Below are 22,226 nucleotides of genomic sequence, written 5' to 3'. Positions count from 1 at the left end.
AACTCGATTTCTTCAACCGCCGCGCCGTGTTCTCTGAAGGTGTACGAGCAGAAAACCATCACATACATGGTTATCTGCATTTGTAGCTCAGTAGTACTTCAAAGAGCTTTATAAGGTTTAAGATTAAGCTAGGAAGTTACTACATTTGTAATTTGGTTTTTAGTGCCTTTGAGGTGCTTTGGTACCATGAGGTGCAAGCATAGTCGTAGTACCCTTGAATGAGTGCTCCTGCCAGAGTCTTCAGGGTATTCTTGTTTACCAGAGAGGAGATCCGGTACAAGAATCGAGTTCGTTGGTTGACCTTTTTTATTACATTGGATGCCATTTTGTCACAGGAAAGATTAGCCTCTAGGATGGAACCCAGGTAGGTAATTTCATCTTTCCTTGTGACAATATTGTCACCCACTGTAACTGAGAAGCCGTCGGTCTTGCTGAGTTTGTTATTTGAACCGAAGAGAATGGACATGTTTCGCAATTATGCCACATCAATGTGGAACGCCCTACCCAAAGCTGTAAAGGAATGTGAATCATTCAAAACCGCTCTTAAAGAGCACACGGGAGGCTGCAATTAGAAACTGGCCACCGTAAATGTCCAAACCCCCCCACCCCCTCCTAATAGACAGTCTCCTCCCCACCGCACATATATTCTCTCCCCACCGTATGTATATTTCTCTCCCACCCACCCACCCCCTCCTAATGTACAGTCTCCTCCCCACCGTATGTATATATTCTCTCCCCACCATATGTATATTTCTCTCCCACCCACCCACCCCCTCCTAATGTACAGTCTCCTCCCCACCGTATGTATATATTCTCTCCCCACCATATGTATATTTCTCTCCCACCCACCCACCCCCTCCTAATGTACAGTCCCCTCCCCATCATATGTATATACTCTGTCAGGATCTATGGGTAACAGTACTGTATATTTGCATATCGTATATGTCACAAATGTAACAGTACTAAATACCTGTATGTCATGTATGTTGTCCCTATGCCATAAATGTCATGTATGTCATAAATGTCGCTATGAATTGAAAATGGGGGACCCTGATGTAAACAAGACAAACGTCTTTCTCTGGTCTGCATCCCCTTAACAATTGTGTGTATTGAGCCGTACTGTATTGTACCCATTCTGCAATCTGTTAAATAAAGTTTTCATTCATTCATTCATTCAGCTCGCAATTTCCTCGTGGGAAAACTACAAGGACCGTCTGAAAGCACCATTATGGTGTTTAAGGCGAGGTAGAGAGGGAGGTCATTATTTGGAACCCATTATAACCCAGTACGAAAAGACATGAAAATACATCATCATCATGTTTATAATCTTTGGTACAGATGTTTCTCTTATAAAATAAATAATATTTGAAGTCCAAAGCCCTCCTCCAATCATTAATCAAGTTAAATAGCCTGAAAAGCTAAAATAACAAATCATTACTTCAAAGTTCACCATTATGTCTATTTTTTTTACTATGTACTATGTACAAAATGTACTATGTTGTGACCAGGCATCACTCTGTTGTTTAGGGTTGTGGACCAGAACGGTTGAGAACCAATGCTCTACTTGCCAACGCATGTTCGCCTTATCATTTTAGTTACTTATCCTATAAAATTAAGGCACACTATCTCATGTCTTGTAAGACCAAAGCAGAGAAATGAATGAAAGGCACCCTACCCATCTGACAAATACACCCTTCAGATGTCATAGGAGCAAACGCTTATTTCTACCACTAGGCGGAGCCAGAGTCATTCTAACCGGTTGCAAAACTTCAACCAATGGTTGCAACCTTGTAAATTGGCAAGCGTCATTATTGATTGATTGATTGATTGATTGAAAAGTTTATTAACAGATTGCAGAATGGGTACAGTACAGTACATCTCAATACATACAATTGTTAAGGGGATGCAGACCAGAGAAAGACTTTCGTCTTGTTTCCACCAGGGTCCCCCATTTTCAATTCATCATAACATATATGACATACATGACATACAGATAGACAGTACTGCTACATCTATACATTTATGACATATCAGATTTGCAAATACAGTACTGTTTGTGATACAAAAGTGTCCAGAAAAGGAGTGTATATACATTTGGCGTAGAAACTGTACATTGGAGGAGGTTGGTGGGGTGGGGTTGGGTGGGTTGGGTGAGGGCTGTACATTGGAGGTGGGGGGGGGGGGGGGTTTGGGTAGGGGACACACACACATTTTACACTGTACATTGGAATGTTGACAAAGCCTTACTTGGTCATTTACTGTACAACTAGGTTAGGACATTTGTAGGGGCCAGTTTCGAATTGCAGTCTCACGTAGGTGTTTTTTGAGAGTGTTTTTGAAGGTGGGTAGTGATTCACATTCCTTTACAGCTTTAGGCAGGGCGTTCCACATTGATGTGGCATAATTGCGAAACGTGTTTAGTCCCTTGTTTGAGCCGAATCTGGGTTTTACATGATTTGTGGAGCTCCCTCTGGTGTTGTGATCGTGGTATTCACTGACCTTTGGGAAGTATTTTGACATGTACATGGGTACCTTGGTCGCGTAGTGTATCTTGTAGACCAGGCCCATTGCAAGTTGCTGTACTCTGTCGTCTACTCTAAGCCATCCTAGGTTGTCAAAGTGGGCAGGGGTGAGGTGGGTTCTAGGAGTCAGGTCAAGTAGTAGTCTGACTAGCTTGTTTTGAGATGTTTGTAATTTGTTTTTTAGTGCCTTTGAGGTGCTTTGGTACCATGAGGTGCAAGCATAGTCGTAGTACCCTTGAATGAGTGCTCCTGCTAGAGTCTTCAGGGTATTCTTGTTTACCAGAGAGGAGATCCGGTACAAGAATCGCGTTCGTTGGTTGACTTTTTTTATTACATTGGATGCCATTTTGTCACAGGAAAGATTAGCCTCTAGGATGGAACCCAGGTAGGTAATTTCATCTTTCCTTGTGACAATATTGTCACCCACTGTAACCGAGAAGCCGTCAGTCTTGCTGAGTTTGTTATTTGAACCGAAAAGAATGGACTCTGTTTTGCCCATGTGTAATGATAGTTTGTTGTCGGCGAGCCATATGCAGATTTTGCCTAGTTCCGAGCTGAGGGCTTTTTCAACCTGTAACTTGTTCTTGTCAGAGACCAGCAGGGCTGAGTCGTCCGCAAACAGGAACAAGTTGCAGTCACAAGCTGACGACATGTCATTTGCATAAATTAGGAATAGTAGCGGTCCTAGTATGCTTCCTTGTGGAACACCACAGCTCACTGTGAGGGGGGGGGATAGGGTACCGTTTACTTCCACCATCTGTTCCCTCCCCTCCAGGTAGGATTGTATCCAGCTCACTGATAAACTATCAAAACCAATTGCTTTTAGCTTGTCAATCAGAATGGTGTGATTGACAGTGTCGAAGGCCTTTTGTAGGTCCAGCATGACCATGCCGCAGTATTTGCCCGCGTCCACCTCTTGTTTGATGTGGTCGTTCAAGTAGAGAAGGCATGTGTCAGTGGAGTGGGATGTTCTGAAGCCAGATTGGAATTCGTAGATTAGATTTTTTTCCGCGAGGTATTTTTCGATCTGTTCGTATACTATTTTTTCCATGACTTTCGAGATGGATGTAAGGATAGAAACAGGGCGGTAGTTACCCGGGTCTAATTTGCTGCCCTTTTTGTGCAGGGGTGTTACTCTCGCAATTTTGAAGTCCTTGGGGACGTGTCCCTGTTTTATGGAGAGGTTTATTATGTGTGTGATGACTGGGGTGATGGCTGCTGCTGAGTCTCTGAGGAATTTGGAGGGGATGTTGTCATGGCCAGTAGCCTTGTTTGGTTGGAGGGCGCTCAGTTTTTTGAGTACCTCATCTGTAGTTACTATTTCCAGTTTGAAGTCGTCTTTGTGGACGCCTAGGTTCATGTAGTATGCTACTATGTGTTCTACCCCATACTGCCCTGAGTGGGAGGGTAGTTTGTTTACCAGTGTTGTGGCTATGTTTGTGAAGAAAGTGTTTAAGTAATTGGCTACATCCAGCTTGTCTGTGATGAGCGTGTTGTCCGTCTTTATGTTTATGTTTGAGAACCTGGTTTTGAGTTTTTTACTGCAGCCTAGTTGATTGTTGAGTAATTTCCAAAGTTCACGTGGTTTATTTTTGTTTTCCTCGGTTTTGTCATTGATGAAATTTTTTTTGCAGTTTTGATCATGGAGTTTACGTCATTTCTTAGTCTGTTTCTTTCTAGTTTGAGTTCAGTCACGTGGTCTTGGAGTTCACTGCTCGTGCTTTTGGTAAGCTTTGACTGACTTTTACGAAACTCAGAGCATTTTTTGTCTCTGGCTTTCATAGCGGTCAGTATTTCAGTGTGCATCCATGGCTCAGCGCGATTTTTTACCCTGGTGGTTCTTAGGGGGGCCATTTTGTTGTACTGTCCTGCTAGTGCTACTGTTATACCACTGTCCTGCTACTGTTATACCACTGTCCTGCTACTGTTATACCACTGTCCTGCTACTGTTATACCACTGTCCTGCTACTGTTATACCGCACAGGACAGTAATTACACAGGACAGGACACAAAATTATTTAACTCCCTCTCCAGAATGGGTTGAAAAGCATGACTACCATTTGAATTGTTTAAAATTTAAAATTGTCTGGACACAAGATCAAGATTAATAACCACAGATTTCAGCATCGGTAATCAAATTACACTTTATTTCAACAAACCTTCACTATTGATATAAAAACCAAACACAAATGAGGCAAATACATGACACAAAACTGTAAGTTTGATATTTACACATTGTTGCGGTCAATCAAATGCCTTAGCTGCTTTGTAGCCTAATATCACACAACAGGGTGCATTACAGTCAGATGTTTACAGTCGGAATTCATTTTCAGTACAGTACAAATCCGTTCAGGTGGATATACTGTAGTAAAGTATGCAATATAACCCCTTTTCGCAAAGTATTGCTAACAGCGTCTATGATATGGAATGTTTCTCTTTTGCAACCTGTTTCTTATCAATTGCCACATTTGTAGAAAGGCGGAAAAAGGCCTTGGTTTAGCGGGGCGGGGCTATTGCTGGGCAGATATGGTATATTCTCTCATAGACAATACTCACTCGTCATTATATTAATCCAATAATTCATTCTTCATTGGTGGTCTGACGTTTCCCTGCGCAAACTCTTTATAAGGTTAGAGAGGTGGAGTTTTATTCCATTTTTAGCAAATTATCTTTCTTTCAGCAACACTCACCTGTAATAGACTAATCAGTCACTTATATACATAAACAATGGGAACATCAAGCTCTAATAAAATAATGCCAGTGTAAACAAGCTTCAGTATCACGCAAAGTCCAAATATTGCACATACACCATTCATAGATATACACATATGCTGTGTGTGTGTGTGAGAGTGTGTGGTTATAATATACCTGTATACTGCACATGAATCAAAGATGAGTTTGTAGTATTCCATCACAGACAGCCATCTTGGTAGGCAAACAACAAGTGATTGTAATCAAATAACATTAATGACAACCGTGGCTGATGCGTTGTGGCATTGCGCCATATTGGTTGGCATGACACGTCATGATAATACTATGAATACAATCAACAGTGTAGGGATGATTACCAAAGGGTAACAGCAGAGGTACCTACACACACACACACACACATACACGTGCGCACATGTACACACACACACACGCACACACACACACACACACACACACACAGGCATACATACATGCACGCACTCACGTGCACACACATGCACGCACACACACACACACACAGACAGACACACACACACACACACACACACACGCACACACACACACACACACACACACACACACACACACACACACACACACACACACACACACACACACACAGATCACACAGATCACACATATCTGAGAGATCACAAATCTCTCTGATCCCAACGTATACAGGCTGAAATAACAAAGAACATCCAGCTACAATGTAAGCAGTGTCCAGAAACAGTGTCCAATTGAATGTCTTTAAGTTTGGCGCTTGATAGAAAGAAGACATCCAGCTAAACAACTGAATCACGTGTGTGTGTGTGTGCGTGTGCACATGTGTGTGTGCGTGATTGGGTCTGTGTTTTGTTCCCAGTCTTGTTGTGGTTGAAACCGTGTTCTCTGGTCCCAGTCTGTGTGGCGCTGCAGCCTTCAGTCCGTCTGCTTTCATTAACCCTTTCAGGCGCACAATCACCAGCCAGTTTTGAAGATTCCAAAAAACTCACACCTGAAAGAGGTCACGACTTCTGGCTGAGGAATGAGGGGTCAACCTACAGATCTCAGATCTGTTTTAAGTCACTCAAGAGGTGCTGCTCCCCCCAACAAGACTTCTCCAATCAGGGGCTGTCATCTAGACTCTTAGGCATCTACTGATTGGTCGGACGTCAACTGCTCCCGATCTGAGACGTCATCGTCAGCGGGCGGCCGCGCCCGGTCGAAGAATCCACACTGAGGGAGAGCGTGGCAGCATTACCCTACTGATACCATACTGTCATACTGATACCATACTGTCATACTGATACCATACTGTCATACTGATATTATACTGATATCATACTGATACCATACTGTCATACTGATACCATACTGTCATACTGATATTATACTGTCATACTGATACCATACTGTCATACTGATACCATACTGTCATACTGATATTATACTGATATCATACTGATACCATACTGTCATACTGATATTATACTGATATCATACTGATACCATACTGTCATACTGATACCATACTGTCATACTGATACCATACTGTCATACTGATACCATACTGTCATACTGATACCATACTGTCATACTGATACCATACTGTCATACTGATATTATACTGATATCATACTGATACCATACTGTCATACTGATACCATACTGTCATACTGATATTATACTGATATCATACTGATACCATACTGTCATACTGATACCATACTGTCATACTGATACCATACTGTCATACTGATACCATACTGTCATACTGATACCATACTGTCATACTGATATTATACTGATATCATACTGATACCATACTGTCATACTGATACCATACTGTCATACTGATGTCATACTGATACCATACTGTCATACTGATACCATACTGTCATACTGATACCATACTGTCATACTGTCATACTGATACCATACTGTCATACTGATACCATACTGTCATACTGTCATACTGATACCATACTGTCATACTGATACCATACTGTCATACTGATATCATACTGTCATACTGATACTATACTGTCATACTGATACCATACTGTCATACTGATATTATACTGATATCATACTGATATCAAACTGGGATAAACTATATATATATATATATATATATATATATATATATATATATATATATATATATATATATATATATATATATATATATATATATATATATATATATATATATATATAAGACATGCTCAGGATGTTGCTTGTGTGTTTTTATGTCCAATGTGTGTCTATTTGTGTTTGTGTTTGTGTGTGAGTATGTGTATACAGTATGCATGTGTGTTCAATTGTGCATGCACATGTCGCTGCGCCTGTGTGCATGCATGAGCGTGTGTATGTGTGTGTGTGTGTGTGTGTATGTGTGTGTGTGTGTGTGTGTGTGTGTGTGTGTGTGTGTGTGTGTACCTTCCACATGGCCAGTGTTAGCATGGCCAGCACCAGCAGGCCCAGTAGTATGGCCAGGATGATGACCCAAAGAGGAACAGCAAACGCCACATCAGGCGTTCCCCACAACACCAACGTCCCCATCTGACAACACACACACACACAGGTTCAGAATTTAGAATCTTAAACCCTGCCCTCTTTTTTTTGGAACCTCCAATCACAATGGTTGCTCCCCTCAGTTTGCTGAGGACACACTCTCTCTCTCTCTCTCTCTCTCTCTCTCTCTCTCTCTCTCTCTCTCTCTCTCTCTCTCTTGCACATGCACATTAAATGCTTTATTTCACACACACACACACACACACACACACACACACACACACACACACACACACACACACACACACACACACGCGCGCGCGCGTGCACACAAACACATACACATGCACACACGCATACACACACACACACACACCCACACCCACACACACAGCTCTCCCAGGCTCACCGAGGTGCTGTGTTCAGGCATGGTGGGGGCTGGACGCGGTAGGGCAGGGATATGACCACGACGGACACCGTAGAGTTCAGGAGGTACGGGTCGTTTCGCCGCTACAAAAACAACATTTAACATACCATACTTTACATTAGTATAGTACTATTTAGTGTTATTTACTTTCAGGTGACATCACAAATTCAAGGGTTCTCTCTCAAGGATTTCTAGCTTCAGTCAGGACAGAACATTGACTTGTCCTGGAGCACAGGAACAGCAGGTGTGGATTTAAAGCAATGGGTGTGATTCCCCTTTAACCCTTTCACTGCCGCACTACCACGCGGTTAACCCTTCCACTGCGACGATACACATAAGGTTACCCCTTTCACTGTCACACGACAGCGGGTTAACCCTTTCACTGCCACACGACAGAAGGTTATAACCCTTTACTATCACACTACAGACGGGATAGTAAAAAGTTAACCTTCTGTCGTGTGGCAGTAAAAGGGTTAAGGAGAAGCTCATGTTGCAGCAGAGCTGTTCAGTGGGCTGACCTGCAGGAAGGTGTTGGCCCAGAGCCTCGACCGGACCTTGACCACAGCGCTCTGACCGCGGTCCAGCCGTCCGACCACACACAGTATCCTCAGACAGATGATGTTGGAGCAGTTCTGTGGAGAGACAGAGGGGGCGGTAGAGGAAAGGAGAACGAGAGAGAGAGAGAGAGAGAGAGAGAGAGAGAGAGAGCGAGAGAGAGAGAGAGAGAGACAGAGAGAGAGAGAGAGACAGAGGGGGCGGTAGAGGAAAGGTGAAAGAGAGAGAGAGAGAGAGAGATACAAGATTATATACACATGATTATATACAAGACTAATGTATTACAAGAATAGAATATCTATGAGTTATGTTTTTCTTTTGGGGGGGGGGTTACCAAGGTTTTGCTGCTGTAACTCTGGGCAACACTGACAGCTCGTTTGTGACGGTGAGGAGCACTGCTGTTCCTCAAGAAACCAAGCAACTCTGGAGTGTCCTGGACAGATGATATCTGAGAGAGAGAGGGAAAGGGAGGTAGAGAGAGAGATAGAGAGAGAGGAGAGAGGGGAAGAGAGAAAGAGAGAGAGAGGGAGAGAGAGTGGGGGGAGAGAGAGATAGGGAGAGAGAGAGAGAGAGAGGGGGGAAGAGAGAAAGGGGGGAAGAGGGAAAGAGAGAGAGAGAGGGGGGGAGAGAGAAAAAAAGAGAGAGGGAGAGAGAGAGGGGGGAGAGAGAGGGAGAGCAAGAGGGGGGAGAGATAGGGAGAGAGAGGGGGAGAGAGAAAGAGAGAGAGGGAGGGAGGGAGGGAGGGAGGGATAGAGAGATAGGGAGAAGGAGAGCGATAGAGGGAGAGAGAGTGAGAGTGAGGGAGAGAGAGAGAGGGGAAGAGAGAAAGAGAGAGAGAGAGAGGGGGGAGATAGAAAAAGAGAGCGACAGAGAGGGAGAGAGAGAGGGAGGAGGGAGAGAGAGAGGGAGAGAGATAAGGAGAGAGAGAGAGAAGGGGGGAGAGAGAGAGAGAGGGATGGAGAGAGATAGGGAGAAGCAGAGAGAGAGAGGGAGAGAGAGAGGGAGAGAGAGGGGGGGGGAGAGAGAGATAGGGAGAAAGAAAGAGAGAGGGATTTCTTTCAGTTTTAACAAAGCCTTCATTTTGCAATGACACCTATACCGTAGCATAATTACTGTAATATACAGAGTAATATGCAGTTATGTAAAACGTTGGTCCACTGACTGACATGATGAATACTAGCTCTGAGTTATCACGGCTGCATGTCCCCCAGACAAAAAAAACAACAACCTTTGATCCTTTTTAGAATCAAAACCAAATGTAAACTTGTGGGGGGGGGGGGGGAGACTAAGCGGAAAACAGAATCACCTGTTCCGTTCAGGTAAACACCATCTGATCACAGGCCTCCTCCGCGTTCTGGTTCGTGTGGAGTTCTCACGTACACCTCTCCCCGCTCGCCGGCATGTTTGTGTATAAAGGGGAAGGGGGGCGGTGCCTCGTCGGGGTGGGACAGTAATTAGTACTCAGGAGACTCGCGACTAGACTGACGTCGGTGTGTGGTCTCCTCCGCGGCACACCAGCTCTGGAGGGCAGCGTGACCACGACGACCACTTCACCGAGACCAAGCATCCACCCAGAGGGAACTCCTTTTGAACGGCGCAGCACGATACTTAGAGAAGGCCGACGACAAGGGTATACTGTATACTACAGGAGAAGATCCCGTACGAAAATGTAACTATAGTAAAAACCTATATAATTCCAGTGATTTCTTTTTTTACACACACATACATTTTACATTTAGTCATTTAGCTGACGCTTTTATCTGAAGCGACTTACAAGTTCTGTACAACAAGTCAGCGGGAAGGGCACAACTCTGACAGCTAAGGGTCAGTGACATTGTTCGTCAAACAGTGTCGAACTTGAGTGCTATAGTCTTGAGTGCATGTTAGTATAGACATTATTAGCATAGTAGGTAGTAGTATAGGCAAGGTAGATTCCAAGTGCATACTAGTAAAAGACAGTACGAAGATTAGTCTTTTCTTTTCTTTTCTTCATTTCAGATATTGATTGAAGAGGTGTGTTTTTAGTCAACGTCAGAAAATTGGGCAGGTTTCAGCTGTCCTGACTGTGGTGGGAAGTTCATTCCACCATTGTGGACACTACACAGATTTGCCATAGAAATACTATAGGGATTCGCCAGAGTTTTTATACAGTACAATATTATAGAAATGCACAGTGAATCACTATAGTATTCCTGTGGTTTTACTATATAAATGCTAAGAATGGGGCGGCTACGTGGCGTAGTGGGCAAGGCACTCGCCACGAAATGCTGGAGACGCTGGGCTCGTCAGTTCGAGCCCAGCGCTCCACATTTGCTTTCAGTTTAGCTGGTCGTCCACAGTAATACACATTGGCCGTATTACGGGGAGGGAAACTGAAGGGTGGGGATCGGGCGTTGTGGACAGCGACTCCTACAGGTCGGTTGGTGTGCCTGCGCAGTAGAATCAGGAAGTGTCGGGGGCAGCGTGAGCCTCCCACGCGTTACTCCTCGCCACTGAGAGATCGAGCTGCGCAGGTGAAAAGATGCGACTGCTGTTACCTCAAGTACCGGAGGGGACTTGTGCTATGTATGACTTAGTCCACATTGCAGCCGGCTTGTGGGAGGCAAGAAACAGCGTCCGTGACAGGGGAGGGTTGAATTGGATGATACGAAATTGGGATGGGAGAAAAAGTGGATAAAAAATAATAAAAATGCTAAGAATGGTTATAGCTATAGTGATTATATTCTATATAGTGAACTATAGCGTTTCTATAGTAATTTGTGCATATGGATAAAAAATAAACACAGGAAGCTTTTAATATGCGTGTGTCGTGTTAATTACAGCCCACACAACCACAAGGATTCATTGTCCCTGATGACACCACTGGTGGCCACATTCAAACTCATTTACTCTCAGTAACTGTCAAACTAAATGAATGTGTGTAAGAACTGTTTAGAGTTTTTGGACGTGTGTGAGACCATGTGCAAAATAAATCAGCCCCTTTAGCTGCAGTCCTGACAGCCAACCTGAACACCTTGGAACACCAGACTGACAACCTCCACACACACAGAACACAGCTGACACAGGACATGTGAGGACATACGTAACAGTATAGTAGGTCAACTTCCGGGTCTAGAGATGACCAGTCGCTTTACTCTCGGCTTCCGGCAACGGCAACGAAACAAATCAATAGCAAGGTTTTTTGCACATTTTCTACTCTCCCTCCTGTGGATTACGGACTCGTACCTTAATTCACCACTGAAGCTATACTCCAGACAGAAGTGGAGAGAAGCGAAAGCGTAAAAAAAGAGTCCCATTGCGACTTCTACCTTCTAAATGGCTCGGAGCGTAAACACGGAACAGCGACAATTCACTCCATGCTGACCTCGAATCTGGAACGCAAGAATTTACCCCTGTCTGGCAGGTTTGATAGAAGATTGATGATCTTTTTATACTTGCTTCTCTCGGGAGATATCAAGCTAAACCCGGGGCCAGTCGACAGGCGAATAATCTGCGGCTCCTAACTCAAGCAGCGACGACTGCCGTTGCGAGTGCGACCAGCATCAACTCAAGTTTCTTTAATAGTTGTCATACAGAAGTACAGAATATTTTTATACAAAATGCTTCTTACTGTTACGCTCCAGAGACTGTGCTAGACAAGATAAGTATGAAATAAAATAGTATAGCATGTAAAATAGAAGTAAAAATAGAGGTCACAGTGTTCAGTATAGACATATGTACAATGTTCGATGCAGAATAGAAGTAACTGAGTTACCATACAATATACAATATACTATGCAATGTACTAATATACAATACTATATAGTGCAAAGCAGAAATGGGATGAGGTACAATTTAGGTACAATTTACAGTAAGGTGTACGAGTTGTAGTGCAAATCCTTTACCAATAAATATAAAGTGTGTTTAGGTGATCTAAAGTGTGGAGAGTGGGTGCTGCAGTGTGTTGTTTGTTTAAAGTGAGTGTGTGCGTGTGGGTGTGTGTGCTGTGTGCATTTGATGGTTGTTGCATAGTGTTTATTGTTCGTTGAGCAGCCTGATGGCCTGGGGATAGAAGCTTCTTCTGAGTCTTTCTGTGCTCGCCTTGAGACTCCGGTATCGCTTGCCTGACCGCAGCAGTTCAAAGAGGCAGTTGTTCGGGTGGCTGGAGTCCTTGATGATTCTCTTAGCCTTACCCCTGCACCGCTTGTTGTAAATGTTCTGGAGGGTGGGAAGCCCCCCTCCAATTGTGCGTTCGGCTGAACGTGTCACTCTTTGTAGTCTGCTACGGTCTTGTGCAGTGCTATTCCCAAACCAGGAGGTGATGTTGCCAGTCAGGATGCTCTCTATTGTACATGAGTAGAAGTTCTTAAGGATCTTCTGACTGACTTGGAACTTCCTTAGGCGCCTGAGGAAGTAGAGGCGTTGTCGTGCCTTCTTCACAACACTGTCAATGTGTGTGGTCCATGTCAAGTCCTCGGATATGTGGGCTCCGAGATACTTGAAACTGTTCACTCTCTCAACCGGTGCCCCGTCGATGCTGAGGGGGCTGTAGTCCTTGACCCCCGACCTCCTGAAGTCCACAATCATCTCTTTTGTTTTGCTGACGTTCAGGGAGAGGCAGTTCTCCTGACACCACTGTGACAGATTCTCTACCTCTTCCAGGTAGGCCCTCTCATCGTTGGCAGAGATCTGGCCCACCACTACTGTGTCATCAGCAAATTTGATGATTGTGTTGTTGTTCCGCTGTGCCACTGCTATTTGGCGCTGCTGACTGACGTCACCACAGCGTAGCCTCCTGCCTGTAGTCACAGACCTAGGATCAGATTTCCCTTACATTCCATAAGCTTAACAATTCGTACAATGGGAAAATAACTGACCCTGAATCTGTGGCTAGTATCTATCTGGTGGTCATAACCATTAATCTCTAAAGCCAACCACCATTTTTAAAAGCAACAATCACGTTACCATATTTGTATTTATATTTTAAATTGTATAACGTTATTTCGCTGCATATTAAATCACTGTAAATACTAATGTAAATCATTGTTTCGTACATATTGTGTACATATTGTGTATAGTTTATAACGTTATTGTTTTTTACATGACGTTAGTAGCTAGCTAGCTTGCTAGCCGGCATTCCCGAAACTCTTAACATGCCCCGATTTAAAACGGTTCTCTCCTCTTTGTATACGTTTGTCTTCACAGACAAAGTATTCTGCCAGGGAACTTATGGACACGACCGTAGTAGTAGTTATAAGGTTTTTGAGCTTGTAACGTTAACGTACAAGCTATCGTGGTATCAACGGGCCGTGACGTGTAGCTAGCTAGCTTGCTAGCCGGCATGATGCGTGCAGTGCTTTGCCCCACAGGTCTGAGAAGAGGACCTGCACATTTTACTTGTTCCCGAAACTCCACTACATGCCCGATTTAAAATGGTTCACAACAGTAGACATAATGCTAACGTCTAGTACGTTTAGCGGGGTAACGTTAACGTTAGCTAGCTAGCTTGGTATCAGCTGGCCGTGGCGGGGATTAGGCGACAGCCTAACAGGCCAATAGCGGCTGCGTACTGAAAAACAGGCTGCCTACTGGTAAATGTAGTTATTTTTTTACGACAAATTAAAAACCTTATAACTACCTTTGTTTCAACCAAAAATGCTTAAACAATAATGTTAGTGGTAGAAGGGAACTCATTTTGTGCAAAAATGGAAAGCTTGCCAATGTTCATGCGGCAGAATTGTTACAATAGCCGATAATCCATTTTCCCAATGATAAATCCCTATACGGGTGGAACAACCAGTGACGTCAGACTACACCTCCCTATTGAGGAAGGAAAGATGGGTAAAGGGAGATCATCAAAGAGATGGGGGAAGGGAGTCTTAACTCCCACAGTCAGTAACCTGGCTAATGCAACCGCTCTGCATGGGACGCGGAAACGGTCCTTTGGTCTTTGGACATGACTATTTTATGATGATTGGATATCCACATTTTCAATTCAGCAAATCATAGCCTTGTGCTACACAAGTACTGCACTAATACACATGGGGTAAGATCACGTGTCACGGAAACAACTCGTTTTCAGAATGCCTTTGCGAGTGCTATAGCCACCCGATCACTTCACAGTCAATAACACGCACATTTTTCTATTACTAGATATTGTAATAGATCTTATTTTCTATTGTTTTAGGTTTGGAAGCCAGACCTTTCTGGGCTAGATGACAGTTGAATGTATGGGTGTAAAACACGTGTTTACATGGCTAATAACTTATTTGTAAACACAGGAGGCATATCGTAACATCTGATTCCTAAAAGCTTTTATATTTTCAATCTACAAATCAAACTCTTCAAGAACCTGATTGATTGAGAGAGAAAGACTTTCGTCTTGTTTACATCAGGGTCCCCCATTTTCAATTCATCATAACATATGACATACAGATAGACAGTACTGCTACATCTATGCATTTATGACATAACAGATTTACAAATACAGTACTGTTTTTGATACAAGAAGAGTCTAAAAAAGAGAGTATACATTTGATGAAGAAACTGTACATTGAAGGAGGTTGGTAGGTAAGAGGTTGGTAGGTGGGGTGGAGGGGGTAACTGTACATTGGATTATCGACGAAACCTTACTTGGTCCCAGAAGAGGGTCTCGTGTATTATTGGGTTTAATAGGACATTTATTGTACATTGGAGGGGGTTGCGTTAGAACATTTACAGGGGCCAGTTTAGAATTGCAGTCTCTCGTAGGTGCTCTTTGAGAGTGGTTTTGAAAGTGGGTAGTGATTCATATTCCTTTACAGCTGTGGGTAGGGCATTCCACATTGATGTGGCATAATTGCGAAACGTGTTTAGTCCCTTGTTTGAGCCGAATCTGGGTTTAACATGATTTGTGGAGCTCCCTCTGGTGTTGTGGTCGTGGTATTCACTGACCGTTGGGAAGTATTTTGACATGTACATGGGTACCTTAGTGGTGTAGTGTATCTTGTAGATCAGGCCCATTGCAAGTTGCTGTACTCTGTCATCTACTCTAAGCCATGCTAGGTTGTCAAAGTGGGCAGGGGTGAGGTGGGTTCTAGGAGTAAGGTCAAGCAGTAGTCTGACCAGTTTGTTTTGAGATGTTTGTAATTTTGTTTTTAGCGCCTTTGAGGTGCTTTGGTACCATGAGGTGCAAGCATAGTCGTAGTACCCTTGAATGAGTGCTCCTGCCAGAGTCTTCAGGGTATTCTTGTTTACCAGAGAGGAGATCCGGTACAAGAATCTAGTTCGTTGGTTGACTTTTTTTTATTACATTGGATGCCATTTTGTCACAGGAAAGATTTGCCTCTAGTAATTTCATCTTTCCTTGTGACAATATTGTCACCCACTGTAACTGGGAAGCCGTCGGTCTTGCTGAGTTTGTTATTTGAACCGAAGAGAATGGACTCTGTTTTACCCAGGTGTAATGATAGTTTGTTATCAGCGAGCCAGATGCAGATTTTGCCTAGTTCCGAGCTGAGGGTTTTTTCAACCTGTAACTTGTTCTTGTCAGAGACAAGTTGTAGTCACAAGCTGACGACATGTCATTTGCATAAATTAGGAACAGTAGCGGACAGTCCTAGTATGCTTCCTTGTGGAACACCACAGCTCACTGGGAGGGGGGGGATAGGGTACCGTTTACCTCCACCATCTGTTCTCTCCCCTCCAGGTAGGATTGCATCCAGCTCACTGATTGCTTTTAGCTTGTCAATCAGAATGGAGTCATTGACAGTGTCGAAGGCCTTTTGTAGGTCCAGCATGACCATGCTGCAGTATTTGCCCGCGTCCACATCTTGTTTGATGTGGTCGTTCAAATAGAGAAGGCATGTGTCAGTGGAGTGGGATGTTCTGAAGCCAGATTGGAATTCGTAGATTAGATTTTTTTCCGTGAGGTACTTTTCGACCTGTTCGTATACAATTTTTTCCATGACTTTCGAGATGGAGGTAAGGATAGAAACAGGGCGGTAGTTGCCTGGGTCTAATTTGCTGCCCTTTTTGTGCAGGGGTGTTACTCTCGCAATTTTGAAGTCTTTGGGTACGTGTCCCTGTTTTATGGAGAGGTTTATTATGTGTGTGATGACTGGGGTGATGGTGGCTGCTGAGTCTCTGAGGAATTTGGAGGGGATATTGTCATGGCCAGTGGCCTTGTTAGGCTGGAGGGCGCTCAGTTTTTTGAGTACCTCAGCTGTTGTTACCATTTCTAGTTTGAAATCGTCTTTGCGGACCCCTAGGTTATTGTAGTAGGCTATGATGTGTTCTACCCCAAAATGCCCTGAGTGGGAGGGTTTGTTTACCAGTGTTGTGGCTATGTTTGTGAAGAAAATGTTTAAGTAATTGGCTACATCCAGCTTGTCTGTGATGAGCGTGTTGTCCGTCTTTATGTTTATGTTTGAAAATCTGGTTTTAAGTTTTTTACTGCAGCCTAGTTGATTATTGAGTAATTTCACCTTTCTCTGTGAAGAAAATCCAGATCAAACTTTTAAAGACATGATATGCTGACTATTCATCTGGAATGTTAAACATAATTAAACTGTAACTAGAGATCAACTAAATGTAACACGGTTTGACACAGCTGGTCCTGTTTCTACCAGTATATCTATCAAACTGGCCTTAACTGGTGAGACTGGGGGACTTTGATCCACTGTGAGGGAAAACAAACCGACTGCAAACGGAGAGAAAAATATTTCCCCGTCTCCTTCCTTCTCCAGGTTTCTGTATAACAAACTCACGATTAATGATATACGTATTTTGTTACCGTCATCCATACTTACATAAACAAGGGAAGTGTAATATAAAGGTATATTGTATAACACATACTTTATCAAGATAAAAGTACGAGTCTTAACGGGATACTTGGACATTTTTATTTCATCATCTTTCCTTGGTTATTTTTCTTCACAAGATGCATGTTTTCTCTGACATTTTTGCACTTTAGTTTCCCCGAAATGGAATGTTCACATTATTCCTCATTGTAACCATGGAGACCAAGGTAGCTGGAAGCGTGAAGCGATGCTAACATTCCTTTTTAGGGAACGCGATAAGGGAAACGGTGTGAAGGAAACACATTGAGGAAAGATTCCTCCACAATGAGACTCATGTCTAGGTGAAGAATAACAACCGATTCAACACGTCCAGATTTTTCAAACCCCAGTTCCTTCCTGTCACAGTTTCATGGTCCAGACTCCAGAGTGACCAATGAGAAGGACGTTGAGCTCAATCACAACTGCACAATCACAGTGCAGTATTTACAGAGCATGTAAGGTTATATCCCAGTGCAGTGGTATATGATGTGCGTTATTAATGAGCTAAGGAAATTAAAACCCGATGCTGTGATGTTTCCCACCCCATCTCAGAGAATCCTTGAGAATCCTTTGATTCTCAATATGCTGCAAATAAAATATGCAGATGTGGAGGAAAACAAAGCTGGTAAGGAAAGCATAAAGACAAAACACAAAACAAAGATAGTCCAGATGTGTCATTGGGAGGCGAAGTAGAAGCCATTCTAGAAGGATTTACCTGCACTGAGATTTAGAGTAATTGGTGATTAACATATAGTTCACGTATATAATAATTATCTCCTAGGTACATAATCATTATAATTGTGCTCCCCCAAAAGTGAGGTGTCAGGAAAGATGAATGAATTGGTGAACATCTGGACTGCAGGCAACCCAGCTGACAACGGTGGAAAACATGGTATTTATGAGTTACATGGACGGCCCCTGGAAGTCATAATCATAATCACGAGTGTGAAATTGTGAAATAAGGGTGGTATCTGAGTGTACGAGTCGTGGCGTTTCATGACAGGGAAGATGAAAGAGGCAGTTGAAATAATATATTTCATTATTATATTATACATTTTTTATATAGTTATATAGTTTGTTTTATTTATAGTTAGTTTCGTATTGTAAACATTACACAGAGGAAAAAAAAGCGTTCTCACAGCATATATGTTTGTTGCTATGGTTACCCAATATTTCCAATCAGAACGCTTGAGCGGCAAGTCAGGTCACAAGTACGAGTGCCGGTGTGGGAAATAGCAGATGAACGTGAAGGCACCATCAGTGTACTGCTACATGGACTGTATTATTGATTGATATTGATTATTGATAACCAATTAATCAAATAATGGACTAAGAAGGGGTTTAAACCTACATATTAGATGTTCTGTTTCTCTAAGGGTTTCAGATGGACTATGGACTCTGTAGCCATTTTCAGTATGTCAGAACCCACAAAAATCACACAGCTCCAGAACACACAGTTCAGAACACACTCTCCAGAACATTTACAACAAGCGGTGCATGGGTAAGGCTAAGAGAATTATCAAAGACTCCAGCCACCCAAACAACTGCCTCTTTGAACTGCTGCGGTCAGGCAAGCGATACCGGAGTCTCATGGCAAGCACAGAAAGACTCAGAAGAAGCTTCTATCCCCAGGCCATCAGGATGCTCAACGAACAATAACACTATGTAACAACCATCAAATGCACTCACAGCACACACATCCACACGCACACACTCACTTTAAACAAACAACTCACTGCAGCACCCACTTTACACACTTTAGAACACCTAAACACACTTTATATTTATTGGTAAAGAATTTGCACTACAACCCATACCTCATTACACCTTACTGTAAATTGTACCTAAATTGTACCTTATCCCATTTCTGCTTTGCACTATATAGTATATTGTATATTAGTATATAGTATAGTATATTGTATGGTAACTCAGTTACTTCTACTCTGCATTGAACATTGTACATATGTACATACTGAAAACTTGTGCCTACGTACGTGACTTCTATTTTATACTTGCTATACTTATTTTATTTTATTTTATACTTATCTATTTTTGTCTAGCACAGTCTGGAGCGTAACAGAAAGAAGCATTTTAGGCGGCTACGTGGCGTAGTGGGCACGGCGCTCGCCACGAATGCGGAGACGCTGGGCTCGCCTGTTTGAGCCCAGCGCTCCACATTGCTTTCAGTTTAGCTGGTCGTTCGTACTAATACACATTGGCCGTATTAGGGGGTGGGAAACTGATGGGTGGGGATCGGGCGTTGTGGACAGCGACTCCTACAGGTCGGTTGGTGCGCCTGCGCAGTAGAATCAGGAAGTGTCGGGGGCAGCGTGAGCCTCCCATGCGTTACTCCTCGCCACTGAGAGATCAGGCTGCGCAGGTGAAAAGATGCGACTGCTGTTACCTCAAGTACCGGAGGGGACTTGTGCTATGTATGACTTAGTCCACATTGCAGCCGGCTTGTGGGAGGCAGGAAACAGCGTTCGTGACAGGGGAGGGTTGAATTGGATGATACGAAATTGGGATGGGAGAAAATATAGAAAATGGGAGAAAAAGTGGATAAAAAAAAAAAACAGAAAGAAGCATTTTGTATAAAAGTATTCTGTACTTCTGTATGACAACTAATAAAGAAACTTGAAACTTGAACTTGCTATGTGTGCGCCCTGTCTCTTTTCTCATACATCACAATCATCCTGTTCCAGTTATCTACAACAGACTGTGTGTGCTCTCTGTTAATCTCTTTTCTCATCCATCACTATCATCCTGTTTCAGTTACGGACATTGAGAGGTAAGTGGATGAAATTCAGCTGGATACCACAGGTAAACCACAGCTATCACAACAACCACAAAAACAACAACACAACATGTGACACCTCATTGGTTAAACAAAAAAACATCATCATACTGACCACTGAGATAAAGATAGAGAAAATCAACCATATTCACACGGTGGCCATTTTGCTCTTATGTCATGCTCACGTTGGGATTTCTAGGGTGGGAACAGGGTGGAAGGAAAACCCAACCTGAGCATGACATAAGAGCAAAATGGCCACCATTGTGAATGCGGTCAATGAGCTAGAAAAACTGGTTGTCTTAATTAACAACACCTAGTAACAAAAGAAATATGGTTGTATTTTATTCACAGAAATACCCAAAGTGGCCTTTTCAGACGGTTTGACTGACGTATTCTACAGCTACGACACTCTACACAGTATCCAAGAAGCATAACTATATTATACAACGGGTATAGTTTCAACTTCAGATTCAGATTCAACAATCTGTGTGGTCAAATAAGCAATCCAGCACTGCTCATAAAGCACTAAAAACGCTTAAAGTTTCCTGGGGGAGGAACCTTCAGACCACTCACTTAAAATGTTCCCCCCAATGTTGAAACATAACCTGCGCTCTTGCTCCATAGTATTATTGCTATAAACTACAGAACCGATACAGTTACTGGAACACAAATCCACACCAACAGGCTAACATCACGCCAGACTGGATTCTATAGAAACCCTGATAAGACTGATGTCCGTCCCATGTCTTCCCTGCTATAGGCGTCTTCACAGCACAGAGTCTACTTCTTCAGATACACTGCCATGGACAAACACAGCTCCATGGGTCTCTACTTGGCCAAGAAGGGCCAGTGTGTTCTTGCCACTGTCCAGGACAACTACTTTGGGGACCCACAAGTATGTCTCTGGGGGTGTCGTCCTGGGTGGAGATGGATTGGGGTTAATCTAGTACAATTTGTTCCTCACATTTGACCCATTCACTCACACATTCACACACCGATGGCGGAAGCAACCATGCAAGGTGGGGGTTAAGTGTCTTGCTCAAGGACACTTCCACACGCTGCCCGGGAGGAGCGGGAATCAAACCGGGAACCTCTGGATTACCAGATTCAAGATTCAAGAGATTTATTTGTCACAAACATACACAAGACATTGACATATAGTGAAATGAAGGTGGCCATGTCCGCCTTGATTGTGCAAAAATACAAATAAGAATAGAATAAAATAGAATGGATAATAAAATAGACATAATAAAAAGTATTAAGTATCTTGTATTTTGTACTTTTTATATTTATATTGTATCTTATAGTTGTATCTTATAGTATATTCTCGGACTGTGAAGCTCTGTATCCCTCCCAACCTGTATACCCCCCCCCCCCCCATACTGCTTTGACACCTGAATTTCCCCAAGGGGATTAATAAAGGATCATCGTATCTTATCTTATCTTAAACCACAACATCTTCTGCGGCTTCCTGCTCTTCTCTACACACTGAGACCACTATTTTCTGCTGATCCATTAAATGAGATCGACACGCGTGAAGTGAAATCCTCCCATCCTGCATCCTCACATTTCTAATCTATTTTGTATTTTTGTAGACAATCACAGCCCTTTGGAATTTGTACGTAATTGAGGCACTTTCTGTACAGATTGACAACATACACATTCTAGATCTATTTCCTGTTGCAGTGTTTGCTACTATCAACGCTACCAGGAAATACACTGGGGGATCAAGTTGTCGCCCTGGCAACACAATTCCACTGAAACTGTCTATAATGGATGTACTGTAGGAGTAGCTTCTGATAACAGGCTCCCTGCCTGCCCTCCCTCCCTCTGTGCCAGCTGCAAAACCACACTGCTGAAAGGGAGAGAGAGCAGCCATAACTAAGAGTGACATCGTGCTTTAAACGTGCTATAAATGT

At 43.1% G+C, this 22,226-nt stretch overlaps 1 protein-coding gene across 1 annotated transcript in view; it reads right to left on the bottom strand.

The window, feature by feature from the left end:
• Positions 1-4,648: 4,648 nt before the first annotated feature.
• Positions 4,649-22,226, bottom strand: part of itga8 (integrin, alpha 8) — a gene marked incomplete at its 5' end in the record, with an annotated part of 128,618 nt that continues 111,040 nt past the window's right edge. The window contains 6 exon segments of the mRNA XM_084336695.1: positions 4,649-6,452; positions 7,659-7,781; positions 8,143-8,168; positions 8,171-8,243; positions 8,679-8,792; positions 9,050-9,163. Coding sequence (XP_084192821.1) covers positions 6,363-6,452; positions 7,659-7,781; positions 8,143-8,168; positions 8,171-8,243; positions 8,679-8,792; positions 9,050-9,163 — 540 coding nt within the window. The 3' untranslated portion in view covers positions 4,649-6,362.

The sequence above is a fragment of the Notolepis coatsorum genome, assembly GCF_963971535.1.
Source record: "Notolepis coatsorum genome assembly, chromosome: 19".
NCBI lineage: Eukaryota > Metazoa > Chordata > Actinopteri > Aulopiformes > Paralepididae > Notolepis > Notolepis coatsorum.
The sequence above is the reverse complement of the archived record's forward strand: the minus strand, read 5'-3'. Positions and strand labels throughout refer to the sequence as shown.